General features: G+C 35.8%; 1 protein-coding gene across 14 annotated transcripts in view; it reads left to right on the top strand.

Annotated features, from left to right (window-relative positions):
* Positions 1–24,541, top strand: part of CADPS2 (calcium dependent secretion activator 2) — a 279,319-nt gene that overhangs the window by 205,001 nt on the left and 49,777 nt on the right. For 5 of the 14 annotated variants that reach the window (XM_015852939.2, XM_032442772.1, XM_032442769.1 and 2 more), the window contains 6 exons: positions 677–740; positions 2,764–2,887; positions 5,027–5,047; positions 16,554–16,657; positions 18,215–18,223; positions 19,475–19,631. In XM_015852939.2, the coding sequence (XP_015708425.1) occupies positions 677–740; positions 2,764–2,887; positions 5,027–5,047; positions 16,554–16,657; positions 18,215–18,223; positions 19,475–19,631 (479 nt within the window). The remainder of the gene's footprint in view (positions 1–676; positions 741–2,763; positions 2,888–5,026; positions 5,048–16,553; positions 16,658–18,214; positions 18,224–19,474; positions 19,632–24,541) is intronic. The other 9 variants (XM_015852964.2, XM_032442778.1, XM_015852957.2 and 6 more) reach the window with 3 other exon arrangements.

Here is a 24,541-nt window from a genome sequence, read left to right as displayed (position 1 = left end):
AATCCTTTTTCCAATTGGGGATATTATAGATTTTATAGATGGATTAGGAGACATTACTCTTGCCTGAACTATGTGGTCTCATTCAGCTCATCTGTTGGATCATTCAGCAGACAAAAATTAAAATTAAAAACCAAGCTATGAATGGGATCTCATTTCTAATTGACATAGTATTGAATGTGGAGACAGAAGTGGGTTATGTTTTAAGTCCTATTTAAGTCCTGGCTGGTAAAATTTAAAATAATGGAAGATGCTTCCCCAAGCTATTTATAACCTGATAGGAAATATTATAGAATATTTGCAGGCATTTTTCTTCTTATATGCATACAAAACTTAAAAATCAGACAAGCTCATCAGAGACCATTAAATATTTTTCATAGTTGAGATAGTACAAGTAATGCTTTTTGCCTTTTGTTTTTGTTTTTGTTTTTTTTACTCCATTTGAACCAGTGCTGCCGGTAGGCTGATACTGCAGTAATGTATTATTTTCCATGGTAGTCTACTGAAGAGCTCTGTTTTCATTAGTACTTTGCTTGTAGGAGTTTGATATTAAATTTTTTAATGAAAGCAGTGTACAGAGTTACATCTCAAAAAAAATAAATGTTTATTATTTTCTCTCTCTCTCTCTCTTTCTCTCTCTCTCTCTCTCTCTTTTTTTTTTTTTTTTAAATTCCTTAAGGTACTGTTTCCCTTTTGGACGTCCTGAAGGAGCTTTAAAAGCCACGCTTTCGTTACTTGAAAGGGTAAGTTGGACAATATATTTTAAGTTCTGCCTGAGTGCTAAGTCTGCACTTTGCCTTCAGGCCAACCGAAAGCAGACTTGTTTCTTCTTTGGTATTCTGCTACTGGTTATATTTGTTGCTTGCAAGGAGGTTTTTTTTTTAATTCTCAGCATTTTCCACAGAAGCAAACAGCTGCTCTTTGTAGGACACATTTCTTGGACTCTCACTTCAAACCACTGTAGTTACAGCTTCTTTATAATTTAATGATTACCCAGCATTACACCTAAAGTAATACAAGTCAAGTGTACTGCCCCTCTTTTCTGTTCTCTGTAGCTTTCCTGACACTATTGCTGTTGATATTGATATAAACATTAAAAAGCATATGTATAATCAAAATAATCATGTATGACTGTGTAGACTGAGACAGTTGGAAAAGAAAATGGTATGTGTACTGAAACTGTTGTTGCAGTTCAAAACACTCCATGGACGGAGATTCTGTCTTATATATCTGCCATGTTCAGAAACGTGGGCTGTCTAGTTCTATATGTTTTATTTCACTTCTATCTCGGTGATTGTAGTGCTGTTTAGATTCTTTCACATTCTGTGAAACAGCCCTTCCCTCTTAGTGTTCCTGATGCAGTAAATGTTATTGGAACTCTCTGTTGGTCAAGTAACACCTTTGTCAGTCTTGACTGAGAAAAAATAAATGCTGAATGTGTTAAAAACCTTTTCTTATCTGTCAGTGAAAATTCTGAAAAAAAGATCAAATCATTTTCTTTTATTGATAAAACAGAAGTTATGCATTAATAATAATAATAATAATAATAATAATAATAATAATAATAATAATTTACAAAGACATTCCCTCTGTGTGTGCAAGTAATAGAAGAAATCTGCTTTGCAACGAGCTTTTCCTAACAGCTTCCCCTCAGCTGAACCTGTTTCTTTTCCACTATATATTCCACTATATCGTTACAGACTATAACTCCATCTATCTCTAACAGTAATTAGGTGTGTTGTATGAGGGTACAACTTATATAGATAATTTCATAGAATCCTTAGAGTTGGAAGGGACCTCTAAAGCTCATTTTGTCCAACTCCCCTGCAATGAACAGGGACACCAAAGCTAGATCAAGCCTGGTCCAGCCTCACCTTGGAAGTCTCCAGGGATGGCATGTCCACCACACTTCCAGGCAACCTGTTCCAGTGCCTCACCACCCCCACTTTCAAAGACTTTTTCCTTATATGTAACCTAAATCCACCCTCTATGAGCTTGAAATCATTTCTTCTTCTTCTGTCACCACAGACTCTGTTAATGTGTCTGTCCCCTTCTTTCCTGTAGCTCCCATTTAGATACTGGCCACTATCAGGTCACCTTGTAGCCTTCCCTTCTCCAGGCTGAACAGCCCCAACTCTTTCAGCCCATCCTCATAGGAGAGGTGGTCTATCCCTTATTATTAACAATTAACTCTTTTTTTTTTTTTTTTCCTTTTTTTTGGACAATCACTTGTAATGTTAGTAGCCCGGAGTATATAAAATTTTCTCTGCATAGAGGTATATATTCTCAGTTTACCTCATTTGCAACAGGTGTTCTATTTTATCAAAGTTCTATACCTGAAAAAATCAACAGGCTCTTTATGTGATGAAAGTGTCTACTTTACACTGTTGAAAAATCAGTGGTGGAAATTTTTCCATAAGTGAGAACCAAGCAAATTTCCCCATTCACATGTTTAGTGGATACCATGGTGTAAGCCACCCAGGAAACACTCTTAGTACACTGTTCATGTTGTCATCCAAACGATGACTGACTGACATACTTCAAGATACCAAACTGTAGTCTTGTGTAGTATATAAATACCATACAGGCAGCCAAACAGGATATGAAGAGAAATCTTCAAAAGCAAATACCTAGATGAAACAGTTCCTTTTTAATGTCTGCATTTAACAATTATCAGCTCTGAAGTAACATTATGATACTTTTATCCTTTTCCCATGGGTTTTGAGTAACGAGTGTAACCAAGTGGTATAATTCTCTTTGGCACAGGTTTTAATGAAAGACATTGCCACTCCCATACCAGCAGAAGAGGTGAAGAAAGTGGTCAGAAAATGTCTAGAGAAGGCTGCCTTGATCAATTACACTCGACTTACAGAATATGCCAAAATAGAAGGTTAGTAAAGCAATCAATTGCCAAAGTGGCTGTAAAAGCCAACAATGCCTATTAACTGAATATTCTGTGAGCAGCCTTTTCCCTTTCCTGAACAAACCCTTTCCACAGCAAGGGGAAATGTCTCATTAAAATCTCAGCTGGTGAACTACGGAGCTTTTTCCTATTCATTGCTTTAATATGCCTCCTGGGACCCTGTTTGAATGGAAGACCAGGACTTCTTAATTTAAGTTGCTCTTTGTTCTCACTTTTGAGTTTTTCATAAATCTAAAAGGTTGTTTATGGATTATTTTCTATTTCCTTATTTCTAGCAATTAAACAACAGTAACAGTACATTGAAACTTGAAAACTCTGGATATAGATGTCTTTCTGATGTATTTATAAGGCAGACAGATAAGTGTTACTTATTTTTGTCTCTGTGTTGTCAGATGTAATGATAATAATCTGATATTTAAAACATTAATTAAATCCTGATTTATTGAATCAACTGTATCAGTAGTTTTTTTCTGGAATTTGCATGTGTTCTGGAATGCATTGCAGTGAAATTAAATGATTTTTCTCAAAAAAAAAAAAAAAAAAAGGCTAGGATGCACAGAATCATTAGAATATTGTCCATAAGTAAGTAAACCTTATGGAGAATAAAAAGGAGGTCTTCATAGTGAAATGCTTAGTTAAGATTTGCTCCACAAGGCACAGAAAGTTTCATCTGTGCAAAGATTCAGGAGAAGAAAACGATGTTTGCATGCATCTGTTTCTTTGGAGACATTGTCAATTAATAGGAAAACAAATGAAAGATAGATTTTAATTAAAAAAATCTATTTGTTATGCATAGTAAGTTTTTATTCATAGCACGTATTTCTAGAAATACAGTAGAACAAATAGTTTTCCTAGTAGCAAAATGAAGCCTCATATGTTCTGCAGTACTCTAAAGTCAACTTTTTTTCCTTTTTCCATTTCTGTTTAAATTCTCTAAAAAACATGAGTTAGCCAGTCTCTCATAAATGATTAACAAAAAACCTATCTCATCACTATAGCAACCGGTATTATATCATGGAAGTAACAACATGAAACCATTTTAGTAACCAGTTCATCATAATTAATTATGATATCATGTTGTGTTAAAGAAAGGAAGGTGAATATTTTATTATTCTAGCAGATGAAAAACCAAGAATATGATTTCCCTTATTGTTATCTTTCCATATTTATAATTGATTTTTGGGGCTCAATATTTGTCTCTTAGTAAACCTGTTGAAATAACAGGTAAGAAAACGAAAATATTTTATAAGCTGACAAAAGTTTGCAAAAGATATCTTAACTCTGACACTAAACTGGATTGAGAAAGGTTGTTTTTTATTTACCGTGAAGTAAATGCATCTTTCTTCAGGATTTTTATCTAGGCCTTGGAGAATGCTACCAATTCCCATCTGAGTAGTAAATTCTGCCCTTTTAAATATGCATAATGTTAATGCTTCAGTAAGCTGGTGTGGCACATAACACTGAAGTTCATTCCATGGAGTATTTTAACTTGCTTATTTCTTTTTGACAAAACCAGGTTTCTGTAAGTATATTTACACTCATGCTAGCCTAAAATACAATAGATCATTGCATACAGAAGTGTAGTACATCAAAGAGAAAAGTGTAAAGTAATTTTTCTGGGAATAAAATGGAGTAGAAAGTGCTCTAACACAGAATATTAGAAAAATAAACATTTTCATCTTCAGTAGCAATGAGGTCTGTATTTATCTTTCCCTATACTGAATTTATAATATTTTTACCAGTATAAATGTAATAGTTTTCATTCTGTCATTTTGGTCTATGGGAAAATTGCTGTACCCTAAGCACTGAGATGTTCTTCTCTTGAAAGTAATTCAAGTTTGCATTTGCATTAATTGCTTACTCCTTAAAATTGCATTTTAAGAGCTAAAAAAGAGAGAAGGCATTGCACTGTATGAGCATCTCTGCCACAATCAGGACTGTCACTGCTATACTCATAATTCTCAGAAGTTTCTAACTCCTTATTTGGTATTTATTCTATTGCCATAAAATTAAAACAGTTTCATTTCTGCAATAATGTGCTTTTTTTTTTTCTTCTTTCTTTTTTGGTTTTCTTCATTTCTTTAAATTTGCTTGTTTTATACATAGGAACAGCAGAAAAGGACTCAGGTGATTACCATTTGTGTGCATGTTTGCATGTGATTTAGTCTGTTGCATCTGTTGTTTTTTTCATTCTGTTGATTTAAGCAATACCAAGATATTGACCAGAGCATTTGCAAGCCTTAAAATTAGTTTTGATATAGTGTAGTACAGTCCATGTGTTTATCATTTACATTGCTATTTAACTATGTCGTGCATATTTATTAGTAATTTTGGTGATTTTATTAACCTCTGTCTTTTGGAATGTAGAAAAATTTAGTTTCTGTGAAATATGTAACTAAGTGATGCTGAAAAGTTTGGCTCTTAAATCCAAAATGAAGGACACATTTCACAAAGCTTGTTTTACATCTTTCTGATATGATTCTGTTTAGCGATATGTTTATTTTTCTAGTTACAGATGAGATCTGAGAGTATGTTAGCTCTTTGTGTTATGATTTCATGAGTCTGATATTGTTTCTAGTTTTTTGAGTGCTTTTATTCAGATAGTTAACAAAAAGATCAAAAAAGGGCATGGTTGAAATATTGTCTTCACAAAGGCTGAGTAGAAATGGCTATTCAGGTGTGTGGTCGAGGAGTAGTGGATGTGTGGAAGTATGAGGGATTGCAAATATATATGCAGTTCAGAATAGAATGGAGTGGAAATAATAGCTGTGCACACTCTTTTGTTTTACCTTTTTTAGGGCCTGATGATAGTGCTCTTTGGGTTCCAAGCACAGTTATGGGAAAGGATATTGAGTTGGTAGCATTCTCAGCATAAAATCATTTTCTGTCTGGAAAGACATAATGAGATGATGATTTTAAAGTACTTCAAAAGGTAGTTCAAAACAGAGCTCCTCAGTACTGGGGGACCTGAAGGCAGAAAGGCAGTCCATTTCTTAGTTCTCCATGCTCTGTGAGAGGAACAGCTTCCATAGCCAGTAACCATAGAATCATAGAATCATAGAATTACACAGGCTGGAAAAGACCTTGAAGGTCATCAACCGCAGCCTAACCATAGTACTAACTCTAAAAACCCTCTGCTAAATCATATCCCTGAGCACCACATCCAAATGGCTCTTAAACACATCCAGGGATGGCGATTCAACCACCTCCCTGGGGAGCCTATTCCAGTACTTAACTACCCTTTCTGTAAACCAAGCAGAAAATGCTATCAAATTAAATTATAAAGACTGCATTTCCTAAAAGTTAGTATTCATAACTGAAGAGTCCGAAAATTCTGATGATTCCCAACACTTCCACTGATTTTCATTTAAAAGGTTTAAATACCATGGAAACGGAAGTGTTATGATCAGAGTTGTTAAAAAAGGGAAATGACAATAAAGTGATACAGGCATTGCTGTCACTGCCTGTTAGAATGAATACACAAGTGTTAATACCAGCTTTAGGTGTCTGACAACCAGGCGATCTCTTGTTCCCCTTAGACCAACAGGAGCAGGACCTTTAAGCAGGTGTTCCTGAGAACCTAGAGACTCCTTCAGGAATGTCTCTGTGAAAAGATGTGTTTCATACTATCAAATACAAATACACCCTAAGAGAGGTTCTCTCTGCTAGGTAAGACACCTAAAGCTAGAGCTGTTGAGTAAAATGTCTCTTCCAGTGAGAAATGTAGAAAGTGTTGAATCTGTGAAAGGAGGAAATTCAATTTGGAGTTTGTCTCAAATGACATTTGTGCTCCGAAACCTCACTTTTATATAACATGTATCACCTCAATTACAAACCTTTGTTTCTCTCAGCATTGCTACTCTTATTTTTTCTTAAGCTCATTGTGTCAGAATCATAGACCATTAAGTACAGATGACATAAAGTTAGAGGTACATGAAAAAAAAAAAAAAAAAAGACTGTACCTGTCTTCAGTCATTTTACATTAGCTTTAAGAATGCTTTGAGAGGAACTGTTGCTGTCTTCTTGAGATCCTAGAACAGGAAAGCTGTCCCTTAAGTGACCTGGCAAATGACAGCATTACAGAAAAAAGAGAAGAAAGCCTATGGCATACAATGAGTAAATGGAAATTCACTGTGTAAGGTAGGTGAAACTAGAGGTCTATAGGTTGCATTTATAATTTAACCGTTTAGTTAAATTCTTCTTCTGACTGAAAATTAGTGAGGCAACTCAGAAAATTAATTTTATTGACAGCACAGACTGTTGCACAGTAGTTTAGTGTCGCTTTGAACCCATTTCTCTGATGTAAAAGCTCAGTCTTAGGCATTATTCATCTTTTAGGCTGGCTAACAGAGCCAAATCCTGCTCCTATTGGTGTCATTTGTGAATATACAGATTTCAACCTGAGCTTGATGTGCAGCATGCTTAGCTTTAGTACCATTTATTGCATTGTTGAATAAGGAAAAACTGTTAACGATTATTATTTACATTTCAACTTGTATGCTGAATATAGAACAGAGAATCTTTTTCGTAGGAGTATCCTTGTTTGAGTAATACAGAGGTGAACATGCAAATTCTTCCTGTTGAGAGAATCCGTTCTCAGCAGTTTGGTTGCCAGGTTCCCAGGTCTGTTCCCCAAGTGCTTTCGTTTTCACAGTCTCAATTGAACAAGACTCTGAATGCTTTCCCAGAAGACAGTGGTTACTTTCTTAATGGCAAACACAGTAGTATAAGCAGCCCTTGAATCGACAGGATTTGTTTGCAGCCAGAATGACATTTTATTTAGCGCTGCCACATTGTAGAACAGCATTTTTCAATAAAAATTACATCTGCAGTAGAAATTATACAAAGTTTAACATGTCATTCCTCAAGACATGAACTGCCAAAATTCTCATGGAGTAGCAAATCTGTTCAGTCAGTATAATTGCCATTATGAGGAGAACAGCAGCAAGCCTACCATTGTCATTTTGAACTATGCCTAAGAACTCTCATATAATGCCCCTGTAGTTTGCAGCTTATGATTTGTCAAGATGATGATCATGGCACCAATATATTAAAATCTCTTTTTAAGTATAAGCCATTTACATTTCAGAATGTGCTGTATTTGTGACTTTGCTACCTGAAAGTACTTCTGAATCTTTCTGTGTATGACAGGTTTCCCAGTCTTACTCAGTACTTAACTGTCCCAATAAGCAATGCTGAGCATAACTTGGCCTGCTGGAGTGTGAGGCCAGAGCCAAAATGCATTCTTCACATGAGTTCAGTAGAGCTCCCAATGAATAGCTTAGAGAAATTTGCCTGCCTCCATCAGCTGTTTTCTTACCTTCATAAAAGGAAAGGTATAAAGAAATGATAATGTACATAAATCTATTTTAAAGCATGTTAATAAAGTACTTTATTTATTCCTTCTCAGAAAGAATTTTTCCCCAGTTACGCTTATTAGGAATCTGAATGAATGAAGAGAAATGGACTCTGTGAATGCTGCTGTTATTTCCAAAGACAAGTGAGAGAACCTCACATGTAAACAAAGTTTTCAGTACAAGGGCATTACATTTCTGTAGAGTAAAAAATGGCCTTGGTTAAGGATGAATGTGGTAAATGGCTGTGAAGCAAACAGGTCAGTAGCTGTCATTGTTGATAGATATTCACTTTGGAGGTGATAGACAGATTGCAAACATTTGAATTATAAGGTAATTTTCTTTAAATTCATGATTTTTAAAAGTCTGGGATAACTGAATATACTGGGCTTTTTCTGCCAATCAGTTTTAATTACAGGAATGAGAATAAATTTTATTAAAATCAGGACAAATAGTTACTATGTAGTGCACAGTTGCTCAAAGACAAATCATGATTGTCATCTCAGTATTGCTTTCTCCGCCAAAGGCTGAATAACTGTTAACTCCATACAATAGAGGGTCAGGAGCAACACAGCAGTTGTTTCGTTTTTTTTTTTAAAGGACATAATTCATTAACATACTCATTACATACTTCCCTTCCTTTTGAAACTCATATGTAAATGCCCTCAAAGCTCAGGAGGATCTTTCTGACTTAAAAAGAAGAACACTACAAACATTATTGAAATAGAGAAGGCAAGTGGAGAGAGTTGTTGTACCTGGAGAGGGCTTGATTAAAGCTCTCCATGCATGTTCATTTCACTGAATAAACAAAAATGAGAGACTCAAACAGCTGCATAGTGCCTTCTTGTCTCTGTTGTACAACTAAACAGAGACAAGATTTAAGATCTTAATTCAATCCCTGATTTCAGTTTCGGAACAGAGGTCCGTAAAGGAACCCATGGTTAATGTCCTGATATCTCCTTCATCAGTGTTCCCAAATCCTGGCTTAACAACTGGACTGAGCCATTCTTTCTTTGTGCCATCCTTCTTCCCATTTTCTATGTCCTGCTTCAAGTATGGGAAGACTGTTTCAAGTCCTGCTTGATCTATAGGCTAGGAATCACAGTCGTATCATTTCCTATTTTTCAGCACAGTACCTTCCTCCTTTATCTGAGATGGCTTTTTCATTTGCATCTTCAATCCCGCCTTGCTCTACAATGTATTTTAGACATTTTTTATACTTACAAAACCTACTTTTTAGTAATCTTTCCTTGTCTCAGAAGTTTAGTCTCTTGTTTTTTGTTACCACCTTGAAATACTTTCTCTATTAACATTTGAAACTTCTTGAGCATTGATGACTGTATCATCTCCATGGAATGCCTTGCACAGTAGTAGTACTACCCAAACTATAATGCTTGGTGCAGTGCCCATGCCCTGCTGTTCCACGGACCTGTCCTGGGCTGCATGGAGCTGCTGGAGCACCTCCTGCCCTCCTCCTGCCCTAAGCTCGGTGCCCGCAGGGCCGCTGCTCACCCATTTCTCCCCTCTCTCCCAGCTGTGCAACGGTTGTTCACTAGCAGCGGCAGCGCCCTGTTGGAGCAGCTGGAGGTGCTTTGCTCTGACACGGGGCACTGCAGGGCTCTGCTCATAGGCCACCCTGCAGCTACCAACACCTTGCTGCATAAGCCCAATATAACCAGAAATGCTTAATGTAGTATGTTTGACAAATATTGGTCTTTTCCCATCCACATCATGCTTGTGGCACACTGCTGTTCTGTGAAAAATTAATACAGCCAAGTCTTCATAGTCCTTGATCATTTCCAACTGCTGAATTATAGCACATGTTTATTGCTGTTCATGTTAAGTCCATTACTCTCCCTCTTACAGCTGGTCTTAACCATTCTTCTCCAGTTCTTCTATTACCGCATTATGACTCTTTATTGCCAGTGTTTTACAACACTGTTGTCAGTGCACTCATAGTATTTGTTCTCAAGTCATTGGTGAAAATATTAAAGAAGCTCAGCCCTACAATGGATACTTAAGGAATTCTTGAAACCTTTCTTTTCTCCTTCTCAACATTAATCGTAGCCTTTCTCTTTAGGTATCTTCTTTGTCTAACACACAGTTTCTTCTTTAATCCTCCTTTTCTTCAGCTTAACTGATAGTTTCCCCATGAGGCACAGTATCAAATGCTTTAGTAAAGGCAGACTAGATGAGATCAACTGAATTTATTTCCTAAGAAAATATCCTATCAGGCATAGCCACTGCATGGATGTAGCACAAACTACATTTACAAATTTGTTACATTTTATTCAGTTTTATGTCCTCAATTTGTAATTTTGTTAAGATTTGTTATAAAGTTAATTGGCATCATCACTTTTCCTGCCTCTTTACCTACAGGCATTAGATTTGCTGTTGACATCTTTCACTACCTCTGCAGAGTTTAAATTCTGAAAACTTATTAGATTTATGAAATCTAGGTCTGCATTTTCAAGTACCAGTTCTTTCTCCTGCTAGGATGTCAATGATTTGGCTCACTTCATTCTTGGAGCTCTTCAGTTCTCATGTTTGTTATCTGAGTTTTAATCCACAGGAGCAGAAAGTGCTGAGAACATTAGTTCTTTTTACTTTAAAGAGAAGTCAGAAGCAGGGAAGAGAAGAAAGTGCTAGTATCTATGTTGTTAAAACCAGAATACAAAATTAGATCACAAACTGAAAAATCAGATTTCTTTTCAACCTTGCACTTTTTTGTTTTGCTTTTACCTCTTTGAATTTCATGTTTCAGTTTGTTTCCAGCTTCACATGAGTCAGTAGATTCCCTTTTCCAAAAAGAAAACTGTGATTGTCCCATGACGGTAATTCCATTGAATACTATGATAGGTTTTATGAAAGATGGAAGCATTGCAATGTTGCCCTCTTTATAAAAATACTAGGTAATAAACTGGGAGATGGAAATTCATACTTTCTGTATATCTCATAATCTTTCTGTGCGTGCTGGGAGTAATATTAATTTAAAACAAAACAAAACAAAACAACAAAAAAAAAAACTTTTGTCTCGAGAACTTAAAGTCCTATTTAATTCCTAGAATTATGGAAAGACTAGTTTCAGCTTCACAATTAAAGCTAAATTCCATTATTTATATAAGGCTAGATTTATTTTTTTTAATCAGAAGAATATAGCCTGTCCTCCCAGATGTCCACTCTACTTTTTCACTGCAGAATTAATTCCATGAGCATTTGCAAGAAAATCTATTGTGGTCACATCTAAATTATCTGTGGATGGATTATCCCAGTTGCAGATTAACTCCTGAGTCAGCTCAGGTCCAGTAGCATATATTAGCTCCAGATTACTGATATTTGTACTGCTTTTGTTACAAGCAGCATTGCTGTCTTTGCACGTTGAAAAGTCTGAATTAGCTGTCCCTACTGGAGCAGAGTGGGCTCCATACATGCTGCATCCTATCCTCATGATCAGTGTCATAGTGATTCTGCTGCTACAGCTTAGTTGATCAGACTGGTAATTAGTCGTGGCTCTTGGCTCAACAGCTAAGCAAGAACACTTGGAATGGATTGAGCTTTATACGGCATGCAATTTAAGTCATTTACAAAAGCAGTAACACACACTGCAAACTCACTTAAGTAGGTATTAAAAGATTAATTGAAAGACCTCAGAAAGCAGACATTACTGCTGTGTCAACAGAGTTATAGGAAGGGTTTCAGGGAGTTGCTCCAGATATTTCATGTTTTCATCCTTCATTAGGAAGAGATGTAAAATCTTTGCTTAAATTTTTGGAGATGATGCAAAAGACCTGTGGAAATTAATGACAGCAAAACGTTGATGTGATCTAGGCTGTGTGGTAACCTTAAATCTTTCAGTTAAGGTTTGTTTTAATATATAATGCAAAGTTAGATACTGTAAAATAATAACCCTGCCATATAAAGGAATGCAGGACATAAATAATATGACATTGTTTCTGGTATACCTTCATTCTTCAGTAGATTTGGGTAAAAGCAGATGAGCAGATTTTCAGGAGATCCCAATATCCAGGTGTGGCAGAACAGGGCAGCATGTGTGAAGTTGTGAGGACATCTGGCAGAGCTTAGTATTTGAGTCATCCTCTAGACAAGTTTGTGCAAACTGTTATAAAACAGAGCTAAAATATTTTTAAGGCTGAAGAAAGTATAGTTGAAGGACTCTTGTCAGTTCTGATCCTTGAAGAAAACTGACTTATTTCAGAATGCAGAATAACTTCACAGAGGAAGAAACAAACAGGAAGGGAAGTATTCCTTCTCTTGGTAGAGAAAGGCATAAAAGACCAAAGGGCCAAAGCCAAGAAAATTCTCGTGAGAAATTAAAAACATGCATTTAATAGTGGTAGTGGTTATGTGCAGGGGTTGGAGAACAAGCAAAGAAATGAGTTTCACACTTGTCTTCAAAGATACAAAGATTCTTGCTTTTCTGGAAAGCAAGAATAAGTTAGGTGTTAGACAAACTGATGTCTTTGGGTCCAGTAAAGGAGGAACTGGGAGAAGTTCTTTGACCTGTATAAAACAGGAGCTCCAAGCAGAAGATCTGATGGTCCCTTCTCGCCTTAATCTCCATCCACCCATGAAACACTCACCTTTTCATTTCAGTAGCTTTTTAGTCAGTTAACTTAGCTCATTTAACAATATTTTCTTGGTACATATGTGACTCACTGATAGGGTGTACTTGAGAAAGCATCCATTATTTGCAAAGCCTGTCTTGCTTTTTCATTTTGACAGAATGTGAAGCTGAAAACATGATGGATGGCTTTTTCTGTTTATTTTCTAAAAGATGTCAAGCAGCATATTTACTGTCTCAATTCCTGCAGCAACTTGTTAGTCTGAACAGTGTAAACACATCTTAGCAACCCTTAGTAATTGTGGAGAGAAAGACATTATAAATATAATGAAAACAGACAGAACTGATTTCCGTTCCTCTTTCTTTTTTTTTTTTTTTCCCAATGCTTATAAAGACAAGCACAGTACTTAGTTTTAAAAAAAAAAAAAAAAAAAAAAAAAAGTTAATATTTGATACTTTTTCTTCCAAATGAATTAACAGCCACTTGTTTTTATACCCATGTAAATGATTACTTTGTCTTTAAGCCCGTACTCACTAGATCTTGAAAAGAGAGATTCATTAGTGAGAGAAAAAGACTAACTGACATAGTAACTTACAGAGGGGAAAAGAAGCTTTAGATGAAGCCTAAGAGAAATGTGTAAAAGAAAGTAAATACTATGCAAATGAAATTTCCTTTATTGATTTATACAGCAAAAAAAAAAAAAAAAAAAAGAGAGAGAGAGAGAAGGAAACATCTACTGTGTTTCCTTAACTAAATCTGATTACTGAAATAAAATGATTTTTTAAAATATTGAAAGCTGTATAAAGCATCAAAAGTAATTTGCATGTTTTTAGCAAGTAGAAAATAGTTTCCAAATACACTGAGAATTTCACACAAATGTGAGACTTTTAATTCAGGGAGCTTTATTTGTCACACATTTTTAGGCATTCCTGCAATGAAACATCATTTAGACATTTGTTATACATACCTGAAAAAGGAACTTTGGATTCTTGACCTCTTCTTCCTTCTCAACACAACGATCCTATTAAAAACCTACACCTGACACTGTGGGACACTGGTCCCACAGTGATCAGAATCCTTGCAATTTCTCGCTTAATTAACTTGTGATGACTGATTTATTTCTATGCCAATATCATCTTTGACCATAAATAGGTCTTCTCCTTTCACACTGTTTATCAATCTGATGTTGATCAACCCAACTCCTGATCCCCTCTCTCTTCTTTCTTTCCATTAGACTTATGCATTTAAAACAAACCAACAAACCAATAAATCAAAAAGTTGCCATTCCCACTCATCCTTTCAATGCCATTTCTGGTTGAAATTCCTAATTTCAACTCAGATGTTTTCTGTATCTCCCCAGTGCTTGCTCAATGCAATTAATACTTCTGTGAAACCATGTTTCTTTTCCCTGTGATCTTATCATAGGGATAGTTCAGGATAATCTTATCTTTGCTAGTAAATCTCTGATCTTTTCAGCTATCTCTGATGATAATGATGTCTGTTAGGTTATTCTGAGCTTATTCCAGGTGTGGAATTTGTAAACCTACTCTAAAACAACAATGGAAAATCGGTTTCAATATAATTATTAAAATTATTTTCCAATTTAGAGAAAATCTTTTTTTAGGATGTAGTTGTGTTTTTTTAATAATGTAGAGCTTGCTTAATGTCATTACAAATTGATGCAATTATAAAAGCAATTATTTTGCTTACTTAGTGGTAAGGGCTATGAAGAACAAGTTGATTCTTTTTTTTTTTTTATAAAAAAAAAAAAAAAAGAGTTGTTCATACCAAAATCAGACTTGCCACTCTGTGTTATTATCAGTGGTTTCTTCCTAAAACTCATTAACATCAGTGATACAGATGCCAGTATTTTGGCCTTATGAGTAGTATTTGCCATGTACGAGAAGAAGAAGACACTGACCACAATAAACGGCGTTTTCTGTCCAGGATGAAATACATAAACAAGTTTAAGACTGAATCCAATAGTGGTATTTATGTTGTAACCTGGTGGTGGCTGGACCTTTCTAAACTCACTGAAGGTTATATTCATATAAACTGTTCTAGAGTATCAAATTTGTGAATTCAGTACGATTTTAACAACCTTGATCTTGACGGTGAATGTAGTTTTGTGTCCTTGTATGTGCCTTGTGCTTAGTCTACATTTGTAACTCTTCAGATAGATTATGGATTTTGAAATCTTACTGTATGACTAGATCTGCTTCTAGGGTGTATTTTAGTGAGCTTTGAAGTTTGCTTTTAGTTACTTCAGTAACTAAACTGTTTGGTTTGTTATTGGCATTAGGATAATTTGTTGTTTTAGTCACCTTTAAGTGTATGTTTGCTGGGGATTATAATCCAGTGTTTCTGGATTTACATTAAAGCTCTGTTTCATAATGGTACTATGCATCAGTGTGTTAGCCTTGAAGAATTGGACAAGGTCACCTGCCTTTCGGATGTCTGAAAAGTTGTTTTGACTTGCTGGAAATGTTAAATGTATAAACATATTTAGTGCATGCAGTTTGATTCTTACTGACAGCTAGGAGATGGTGTAAGTTTTTTAATTAATCTGACAGTGTTCTGTGTCATTATGGATGCACAAAATGGGAAGGAAAGAAATACCAACAGAAATGTTTGCTTGGAACAGCGTGTGGTTTCTACTCATGACTATATTGTATGTCATCATTGCCATCCTATGGCTTATGGTCCAGGACAGGAACTTTGTAAAAACCTTCATATATATAATATTGAAATTCTTTCAAGGGTTAAAATATATATAGCTGGAAAAATTTGTCTCAGTGATTAAGCTATGCTTGTAAAAGTTTCAGTTTTTCTTTTCACTTGTCTCTCACTGCTATGGCTGGAATGTAGTCCTGTGATTGTTTTTAATTTTAAAGTGAACTGATACAGCTCTGTAAGACTTTTAGTTACATTTGTTTTAGCTTTGTTGTTTGCTTTCTGTTTGAAATCTTCTGTGTAGAATGAATGCTCCTAATGTCATTCGTAACTTTTGCATTTGTCTTTATTTTCTTTTATATGTTTTTAGTAGGTTTATGCCAGTCTTGTTATAATATCTTTATTGTGCTATTTTTTATTGTGATGCTGAATAGATTCAATCCTATTAGTGAACAGCATGTAGCAGGGCAGAGAAAATGTTTGGATAATAGAGAGTTATTTGAATAGTCATTGTTTTGCACTTTGCTTATTTTTAAGTATGCCTAAAATGTACCATCTTATTTAGATAAAACATATTAGAAAATTTTGACTGCAGCAAAATGCATGAATGCTGAGGACGGTAATGAGTCATCTAGTGAGAATGGTATTGTACCGACAGTACAATAACAGAAAAGGTCTCGAGTGCCTGCTGTCTTTCTATCTCTGACCTTGGAGAGAATTAGAACTTGCTTGTTGCAGAAGTTGTGCAACTAATACATCGATGCACCTGCTAGTTCTCACACACTAAATTAAATAATGTTTATAATGATCACTGATTCTTTTGTGAAATAAATATTTTCTCTTTCAAGTGATCTGGGCATTCAGCAGCTTTTACATATGTTAAGTGATCGTTCTCAACATGTGAAATTGCTTATACTTCAGAAAATTGAAACTTCCGTTCTGACAACATTTTCTCTTGCTGTAGAGAAACATATTTATTTCAAAATAAAGCTATGTTGGTTTGCTTTTTTTGTACTCTTGTAGAGGCCATGAACCAAGCCACACCTGCTAGAAAACTGGAAGAGGTTCTTCACCTCGCAGAGCTCTGTATCGAAGTACTGCAGCAAAATGAAGAACATCATTCAGAGGTGAGGCTGTAACTGCAGAGAATGGTTTCTTCCTATGTTTTTTCTTCCCTGATGCGAAGCAATTCTGTCAAGAAACATTTTAGCTTTACTTTCTGACATATGTTTAAGGCAGTTCACATTTACAGAGGAATAAGGGACTTGAAGCTTATGAAAAGTGAAGTGAAATACAACTCTACTTGAATCGCTTGAATGAACTGTAGGTATAGAAACAAAAATTAAAGAGCATAAAATACAGAAAACATCTTTGTGCTGGAGGTTGTGAAATGGTATGGAAAACATTCATAGCCTTATGCAGTTGTTCCTTCCAACTTTTCACCTGTCACTCAAAATAGAAAGAAAATGTAGCTGTATGCTGGTTTCCATCATACTGTTTAGGTTTTGATTTCAACATTAAAATTATGGTGGGTATAATTAGCACATTCTTCTTGCTTTTCTGTTGATTAGAAAAGTACTGTTTTTAAACTTCCCTTTTCAAAATGGCAGTTCTAAGTAGAAAGAAAAAAAAATAATGAATAATTTTGTGTTTCTTGCTATCAAGTCTTTTCCTTTGTGATACAGAAACCATAATATTTAGAAAATTTAGAATTACAGCACCTTTTATATCAAGGTACTACAAAAATAAACTTGACCAGGTACCCATAATTGTATATATTATTAACATGTAATGAATAAATATAGTTTTCTAAGGTTCAGGAAATTGTTTTTAAAATGTTCTCAGAAAATCAATAAATATTTTTGAGGAAAATACACAAAAAGATAAACATGATTTCATATATATAGTTAGAAATATGATCATTCAAAACATCTGGTTTTATATCACACTAACAAATCTAGTTTTTAGCCTACATCTGTCATGTGTGAACTTGTTAGAGATATTTTATCTTACACTGAAGAAACAGCTGTTTCAGTGATTTGAAATTAATTCCCTAGAGACCCCATTCTATGTTACTGTGCTACTCTGTAATGATTACTTAATAAATATATATATATTGTTGTCTTTGTCATTTGAGACAAATTCTACATTAATGTAAGAATATTGTAATTCTATGGAAAAGAGCACAAAGGAAACAAATAAAATGATATATGTATGATTATACACCTCTGTTCAAAGATCACTGTTCACATTACTAACTCACATTCAGGGATGTGGTGTTTTCTAGAAGGGCAAGTTTGCATGTATCTTCAGAAGAATAATTCAGCAGAAGCTGTCAATCTAAGACAATTTGAGAAGAATGAAGAGAATTCAGAGATTATATCCCCTTTCCTTGCTATATGTTCAACTTGACTGAAATTTATAGAACAGGAAGAATTTCAGTACTAAAATACATATGAGAAAAAGATCACAAAAATTATACACACCCTATTTAAAACATAAGACTAAGTACATGGACTTCACATTGTATCGTTAAGTAAATGCTCAGTGTTCGGTGGTGCAGTTGATGAAAAGGATCAGAAATCTCTAAGATTCTCAAACTCTCTAAAAGTTTATCAGATTTTGTAATTCTAAATTATTTCTTTTTTATTCACAACACTTCCAAATTTCTGGGATTCCCAAAGGGAAGAGAGGTACGTGACTCATTGGTTCATTATTTTTCACCATTTAGAGCATGGAACTGTGCATTGAATGGATAGCATGAATTAATCTGATGATTTCTGGTGTTGTGTTGCTACATTTGCATGTCATTCTATAGTCTCAGCTCTTCAGACTTCCTCTGACGATGTCAGTGCCGTTGTTCTATACAGTGTGTGTCAGCAATTGCTAATTGCATTTAGCCTGTTTTCATATTATCCATAATGACTGAAGAACCATCTTAGCTGTGGTATTTGCTGTTCTGTTCTTCTGCCCACATAGTGATGAGTAGTTTTTGAGAGGGTCAGAATAATTTCTGTTTTGATTCAATGCGTCATTTGCAGAGAGGAAGAAGGTGGAAAAAGATTGTGTTGTTTTACTCAGTCTTGGGGTTTTCTTTTTTTGCTTTGATTTTCTGGCAATATTTTTGAAAAGGTATTTTGTTTGCCTGAAAGGGATGCTTGACAAAGCCGGTATGTAACTTTTCTTCTATCGTTATTTCTTTGAATTTCTCTATTTTCTAGAGTAGCAGTAATGCTTCCGTTTAAACAAGATTTACTAATGAGAAACTTCCTCCAGTCTGAAGAAAAAACTCCATTCCAAACTCTTGCCAAAATTTCTGCAGCCTCTTCTGTTCTTTTCACTGTGATGCCAACCGGTGTCCTTAAGTTCTGACACTGCAGCGCACCAAGTGTCCTTCAGTAATGCTTCCAGCCTTCTAAGCACTTTTTTTAAACCATTTGCCACTTCATCTTTTCCTCATTTAAGCTGCAGTTATCATCCCCATATCAAGAAAGCCAAATCCATCAGGAAGTCGATGCAAGAACATACCTTTGGAAGTTGTCTCTCATTTGATCCCTTTCTGGACTGAGCAGATTGTTCTGCATATCTAGGATTTGCATTTCAGAAATACAAGTGACATTGTTAGAAGCTGTGGCAAAAAGAGTTTCAGGATTTATAGTCCTTTTCAAATGGAGTTCTTGGCAGGTCTTGTGGTAGGAAAGGTTGCTTTTGATTCTTTGTTTTATACTTTTGTTCTGATTCTGTTGTCTCTCCCAGCATAATCTATTTCTTATATTATAGATACAAAGACTTACAAAATGTTTTCACATTTTTCACATGACTCTTTCATCCCCTCTGAATAAGACAGATGTGAAGTGACATATCCAAATGTATTTTGCCACAAATACAATGCATCTTTTTGCTTTACAACTTATGTTGGTAATCCTATTTTGTCACATTTGCAGGCATTCGCTTGGTGGCCAGAGTTATTGGCTGAACATGCAGAGAAGTTTTTGTCTCTTTATTCTGTTGATATGGATTCAGCACTTGAAGCACAGCCACAGGACTCCTGGGACAGCTTCCCACTTTTCCAGCTGCTGAATAACTCCCTCAGAAATGACAGTAAGATCTTCAGGTTTCTGCTTACTGTGTGCATAAGATGTTGGGTTTTTTTGTTTATTTGTTTTTTTATATCCATATACCCCAGAAATGTGTTTGTGATTCTGAAAGTAAGAGTGTCAGTGTAAGTAGATGACTACCCTCATGAAGGGAAAAGGGCAAGGCTACTAAACTAAAGCTGGGCCTTAAATAGGGTTGTTGAGTCACTGTTACTGCAGCACAATGGACATGGTCTGGGCAGCTGAGAGAACTTTAGCATCCAGTCTTAGATGTCTGTTTTCCTGAAATACCTCTCCTTACTCAGACACATCGCAACATGTGAAATGCCATATCCCAGATTATTTCCTTTTTGGCACATAGACCTAATTAAAGAAAATTACAGATATTTGGGAATTGTTGATCTGGGTACTTCTTTTGGCCAAACTACACAAAATTGCTCTGCTGGTGGCTAGTTTATGCTTGATTTAGAAAGCTGCTCAGGAATGTGCAGGAACCAATTCAGTTTTGTGGCAGGTCTCATAAAAGGGTCAGGTACACATTACTTTAGATGGTTGTCTGATTTCCTGCATAAGATCTAAAAACCACGTTCAACATCTGAAGTCTTTACCCAGTGAGCATTGGGAATTACACATTTGAGGGGGCGGGAGGGAGGGAAAAGGTGCTTTAATGGGGAAAGAGCCATAAGGAAATAGTAACCACAAGCAATCATGTCTGGACTATTACCAAGTCCTGAAGTTGAAACTCATTAAGTGAACTATGTCAAAGTGAAATATATGTCCTGTGCTCAAAGATTCCCTCAAACTGCAAATTTATGTCTCTTCTATTGGCATAATGTCTCTTCCAGTGTTTTCAGCACCTTTGTTTAACTTCATAGGTGTTGGTACTGGATGTTATTCTCCCCATAAGCTACATTACTTGAATAAAACACGGCTAGGGAACAAAGATATTGTCTTAAGCAGTGTATTTAATTCTATCTTGCATTAGGAATAAATTCTGAGTAGTTTATGTGTTTTTTGGAAACTTACTGTGTTGTGAGTGCTTGCCAGTATTTCCATATTCAACTACATTTTAAAACAAAAGCAGCTTTTTTTTTTTTTTACACGGTTAACACTGGTGGTACCCTCCAATCATTCCTATCTTCTGGGTAATAAAGGCGTTTCAACTGAAAGGTCCTGTATTCTCCTGGAGTAACAAGTTTGATAAAAAACTGGATGTTTTGAGGTCTAATAGTTTATGGTCTTAATTCATGGATTTGAGATAGCATTCTGGATCTGAGCAATTGAGATTTTTCAACTGATTTTTCTTTCCTTTAAAGCTTACACAGATAATAATGCTAAATGATTCAATCAGCCTTGGGAAAGGTATTTTATAGAGAATCAGGTAAATATTTTTTTCATGTCAAAGCAATTATTAGCAAAATTTTAAAACCTTGGCTGAAACGACTGCAATCTGAAATGTCACACCTGTATACCAATTTCAGTGATTCCCTAGAGGTAATAGATATAGTAAATGACAGTTTCTGGTGAGTGGAAACCATCTGGAAAATTATACTCTCATTTTTTTTTCATGTAACTATTGGAAAGCAACCATGGAAATTAGTCACCTTTTAATCAGTGGATATGTTAGCAAGTGGCAACTGACCATTCTACCAAGAACTGATTCCCAAGTGAAACATAACCACAGTGCTTATTCTTTAATTAACAGCCTTTTCACCTTGCAAGTATATTAAAGCCACTAGAAATAGCTCCCCATGCTTATATAATCAATTTTACGGTCTTCCAAATTGAAATAAATAATTCTGGCTGTACTCTAAGTGAAAACCTTTTCCTGGAAACTATCACCTTCACAAAGATAGATTTAGAAAAAAATCTAAAAAGGGAAAAACTGGAATGTGGCCTCATGAGGATAAAAAGGCTAGTGTTAATAATTAACAAGAAGAGTGAAGTGGGGTAAATTAGCCATAATAGAGCCCACAGTGACTGGCAAAGTCACCTCTCATTATCAAAAATCTCATTAGGAAATGAAGAGGTGGAAATCCCACTGGGTTATTCTCACTCTTCAGCTATATCAGAGATTACTTTTCAGATTTCTTTCAAATGAAGAACTGTTAGGTCACCATATTGCATATTAGGTTAATCTTCAGTGAAATTTGGAGAACTGACACCTGCGTGTTATTCTATCTCAAGAGCTTTAAACGAGCTCAAAATGTTCGATGCGGGAGTCAGTTTTCACGCATACCTGACATGAGCAAACTCATAACAATAAAGACGCAATCTAACATTTACAGCATTAAAGCGAAATTTCATTGAATGGTTATTTTTATAACTGCATCACTAAAATACAGTATTGGAAATAGTGTTCAATAATGAAAACACATAGACTTCAGTCCTGAAATATATCAGATGTGTTATTTTAATTAGAATGCAAAACATTGTACATAATTAGAGCCAAATGATTGAAATACAGTATTCATGTGGCATTAAGGGAAAAAAAAATAAATCACAGAATCATAATTTTTGTTAAATAACTTTTCTTGAATTAAAAGGAGGGGGAAGTCCTGACTCAAGCTTGCTTCACATTTCTATTATGAAGGATTCCATTCTAAGTCACTTGAAGCTTTCCTGTATTTTCTGGCCTTATTCCACAAGAATTAAGAAGTGTGTTCTGAGTTCATTAGTGATTGTCCTTCTGTTGCTCTAAGTCTAACCAATGAAGTTTGACTTTTTCAAATGGATCGAGAAATGTGATCTTCCTATCCTATGAGACCTTGCAATACAGTTATTTCAAAGCGATGTGTGCTGGAGAGATGGGTAATAGATTGAAGATAAATTTGTTGTGAATTTTCAAAATTTAAATGTTTGGAAAAAAATGCTGTAGCTACTTCTATAATATAAACGTTAATCATCTCCAAAGTTTCAATTGTTGATACTCAGTTGTCCCTGACTGTGTAAAGCTTTGCAGGTGGTACAGAGATAGCAGTACCCAATATCTCTCTATGATAACAAGATTATTTTTTCCAGAGTTGCATGTTCATAGAAGAAATCTATGACTGGCCCAGGACTGTATATTTTCTCAGTAATAAAGATGTTAGTTTTTCTCCACTCAGCCTATTAATTATATTACGAAGGGGATTGCTTTAAGAGGACTATTTAGATTCTATTGTTGTTTAATTATTCATATTAATCACCTTTTTTCATGCTTCAGGAAAGACATATCTCAGCTTCTCTTGGTTAACATAATCAGAGATAGTTTTTACTGGCATATGCACGATTCCATCAAGTGTTTCTATATTTAGCTACTTTTATAGGTAACTTAATTTTATATTTCAGTATTCTCCTCCTTTTCTTTCCAACTTTTGTTTCCATTCTGATATCATGGAATTTTAGCTGCAACAATTACAGATATAATATACTGTGCTGTTGCTCAGCAGTCTTTGTTTCACTGAGTATTAATAGTGAAATACCTGTGAGCCTGCTGTAAGTCACTTAGGGCACATCTGTCTGATGAAGCTTACTTTGAAAAAGCTGCATGTTGAAATTGAGTCTCTTGAAAACTATTGTCATTATCATGGCTATTGATTTAAAACTGGAGTTCTTTGATATGTTTTGTTTGTTATTTTCCAGTATTGCTCTCTAAACTGCATTAATAGAATGGCCTGGGTTGGGACCACAATGATCATCCAGTTTCATCCCCCTGCTGTGTGCAGGGTTGCCTACCTCCAGACCAGGCTGCCCAGAGCCGCATCCAGCCTGGCCTTGAATGCCTCCAGGGATGGGGCATCCACAACCTCCTTGTGCAACCTGTTCCAGTGCTTCACCACCCTCTGAGTGAAAAACTTCCTCCTAATCTCTAACCTAAACCTCCCCTGTTGCAGTTTAAGACCATTCACCCTTGTCCTATCCCTATCCACCCTCGTAAACAGCAGTTTCCCTTCTTGTTTATATGCGCCCCTCAAGTATTGGAAGGCCACAATGAGGTCTCCCTGGAGCCTTCTCCAAGCTAAACAAGCTAAGTTCCCTTAACCTTTCTTCACATAAGAGGTGCTCCAGCCCTCTGATCATCTTAGTGGCCCTCCTCTGGACCCATTTGAAGAGCTCCACATCTTTCCTGTGCTGGGGGCCCCAGGCCTGGATGCAGTACTCCAGATGGGGTCTCACAAGAGCCGAGTAGAGGGGGACAATCACCTCCCTCTCCCTGATGGCCACCCCTTTTTAATGCAGCCCAGAACGCAGTTGGCCTTCCAGGCTGCAAGTGCACAGTGCTGGTTCATGTCCAGCTTCTCATCCACCAGGACTCCCAAGTCCTTCTCCACAGGGCTATTCTCAAGGAGATCTTCTCCCAGTTTGTATAAATACCTGGGATTGCCCGGAACCAAGTGCAGCACCTTGTTGAAACTCATTAGGTTTTCATGGGCCCACTTCATCCAGGTCCCTCTGGATGGCTTCCCTTCCTTCCAATGTGTCGACTGTCCCACTCAGCTTGGTGTCATCTCTAACTTGCTGAGAGTGCTCTCAATGCCATTGTCTGTGTCATTTCTGAAGTATGTCTCATACAGCAAAATTCATAGCATTTAGCATATAAGCTGAGACACTTGCAATTTTTACTAGATTTCAAATAACATTAACAGATGCTTTGTGGAGACAGAATGAACTATGAACAATAAACAGATAGAAATATCTACAACTTCTAGTGGATTGGATGCTTTTCAACTGTTGCAAATAGAACACAGAGCCCCAAGGAATGCTCCTTTGGTCTTTTCATGTCATGTTTTAGCATTTTTCAGCTATGTAACAGTTGAATAACTTATGTCTTGAATTCCAATATTTCTTATCTGGGAGATGTTTCTGTTCCCACAGTCCATTTCCCCTTAATATTGTACACATATTGCCTTGCCCTGGCAGAGAGTTTTGTTT

The sequence above is a fragment of the Coturnix japonica genome, chromosome 1 (assembly GCF_001577835.2).
Source record: "Coturnix japonica isolate 7356 chromosome 1, Coturnix japonica 2.1, whole genome shotgun sequence".
In the NCBI taxonomy this organism is placed as follows: Eukaryota; Metazoa; Chordata; class Aves; order Galliformes; family Phasianidae; genus Coturnix; species Coturnix japonica.
This window is presented reverse-complemented; position numbering and strand designations above follow the sequence as displayed.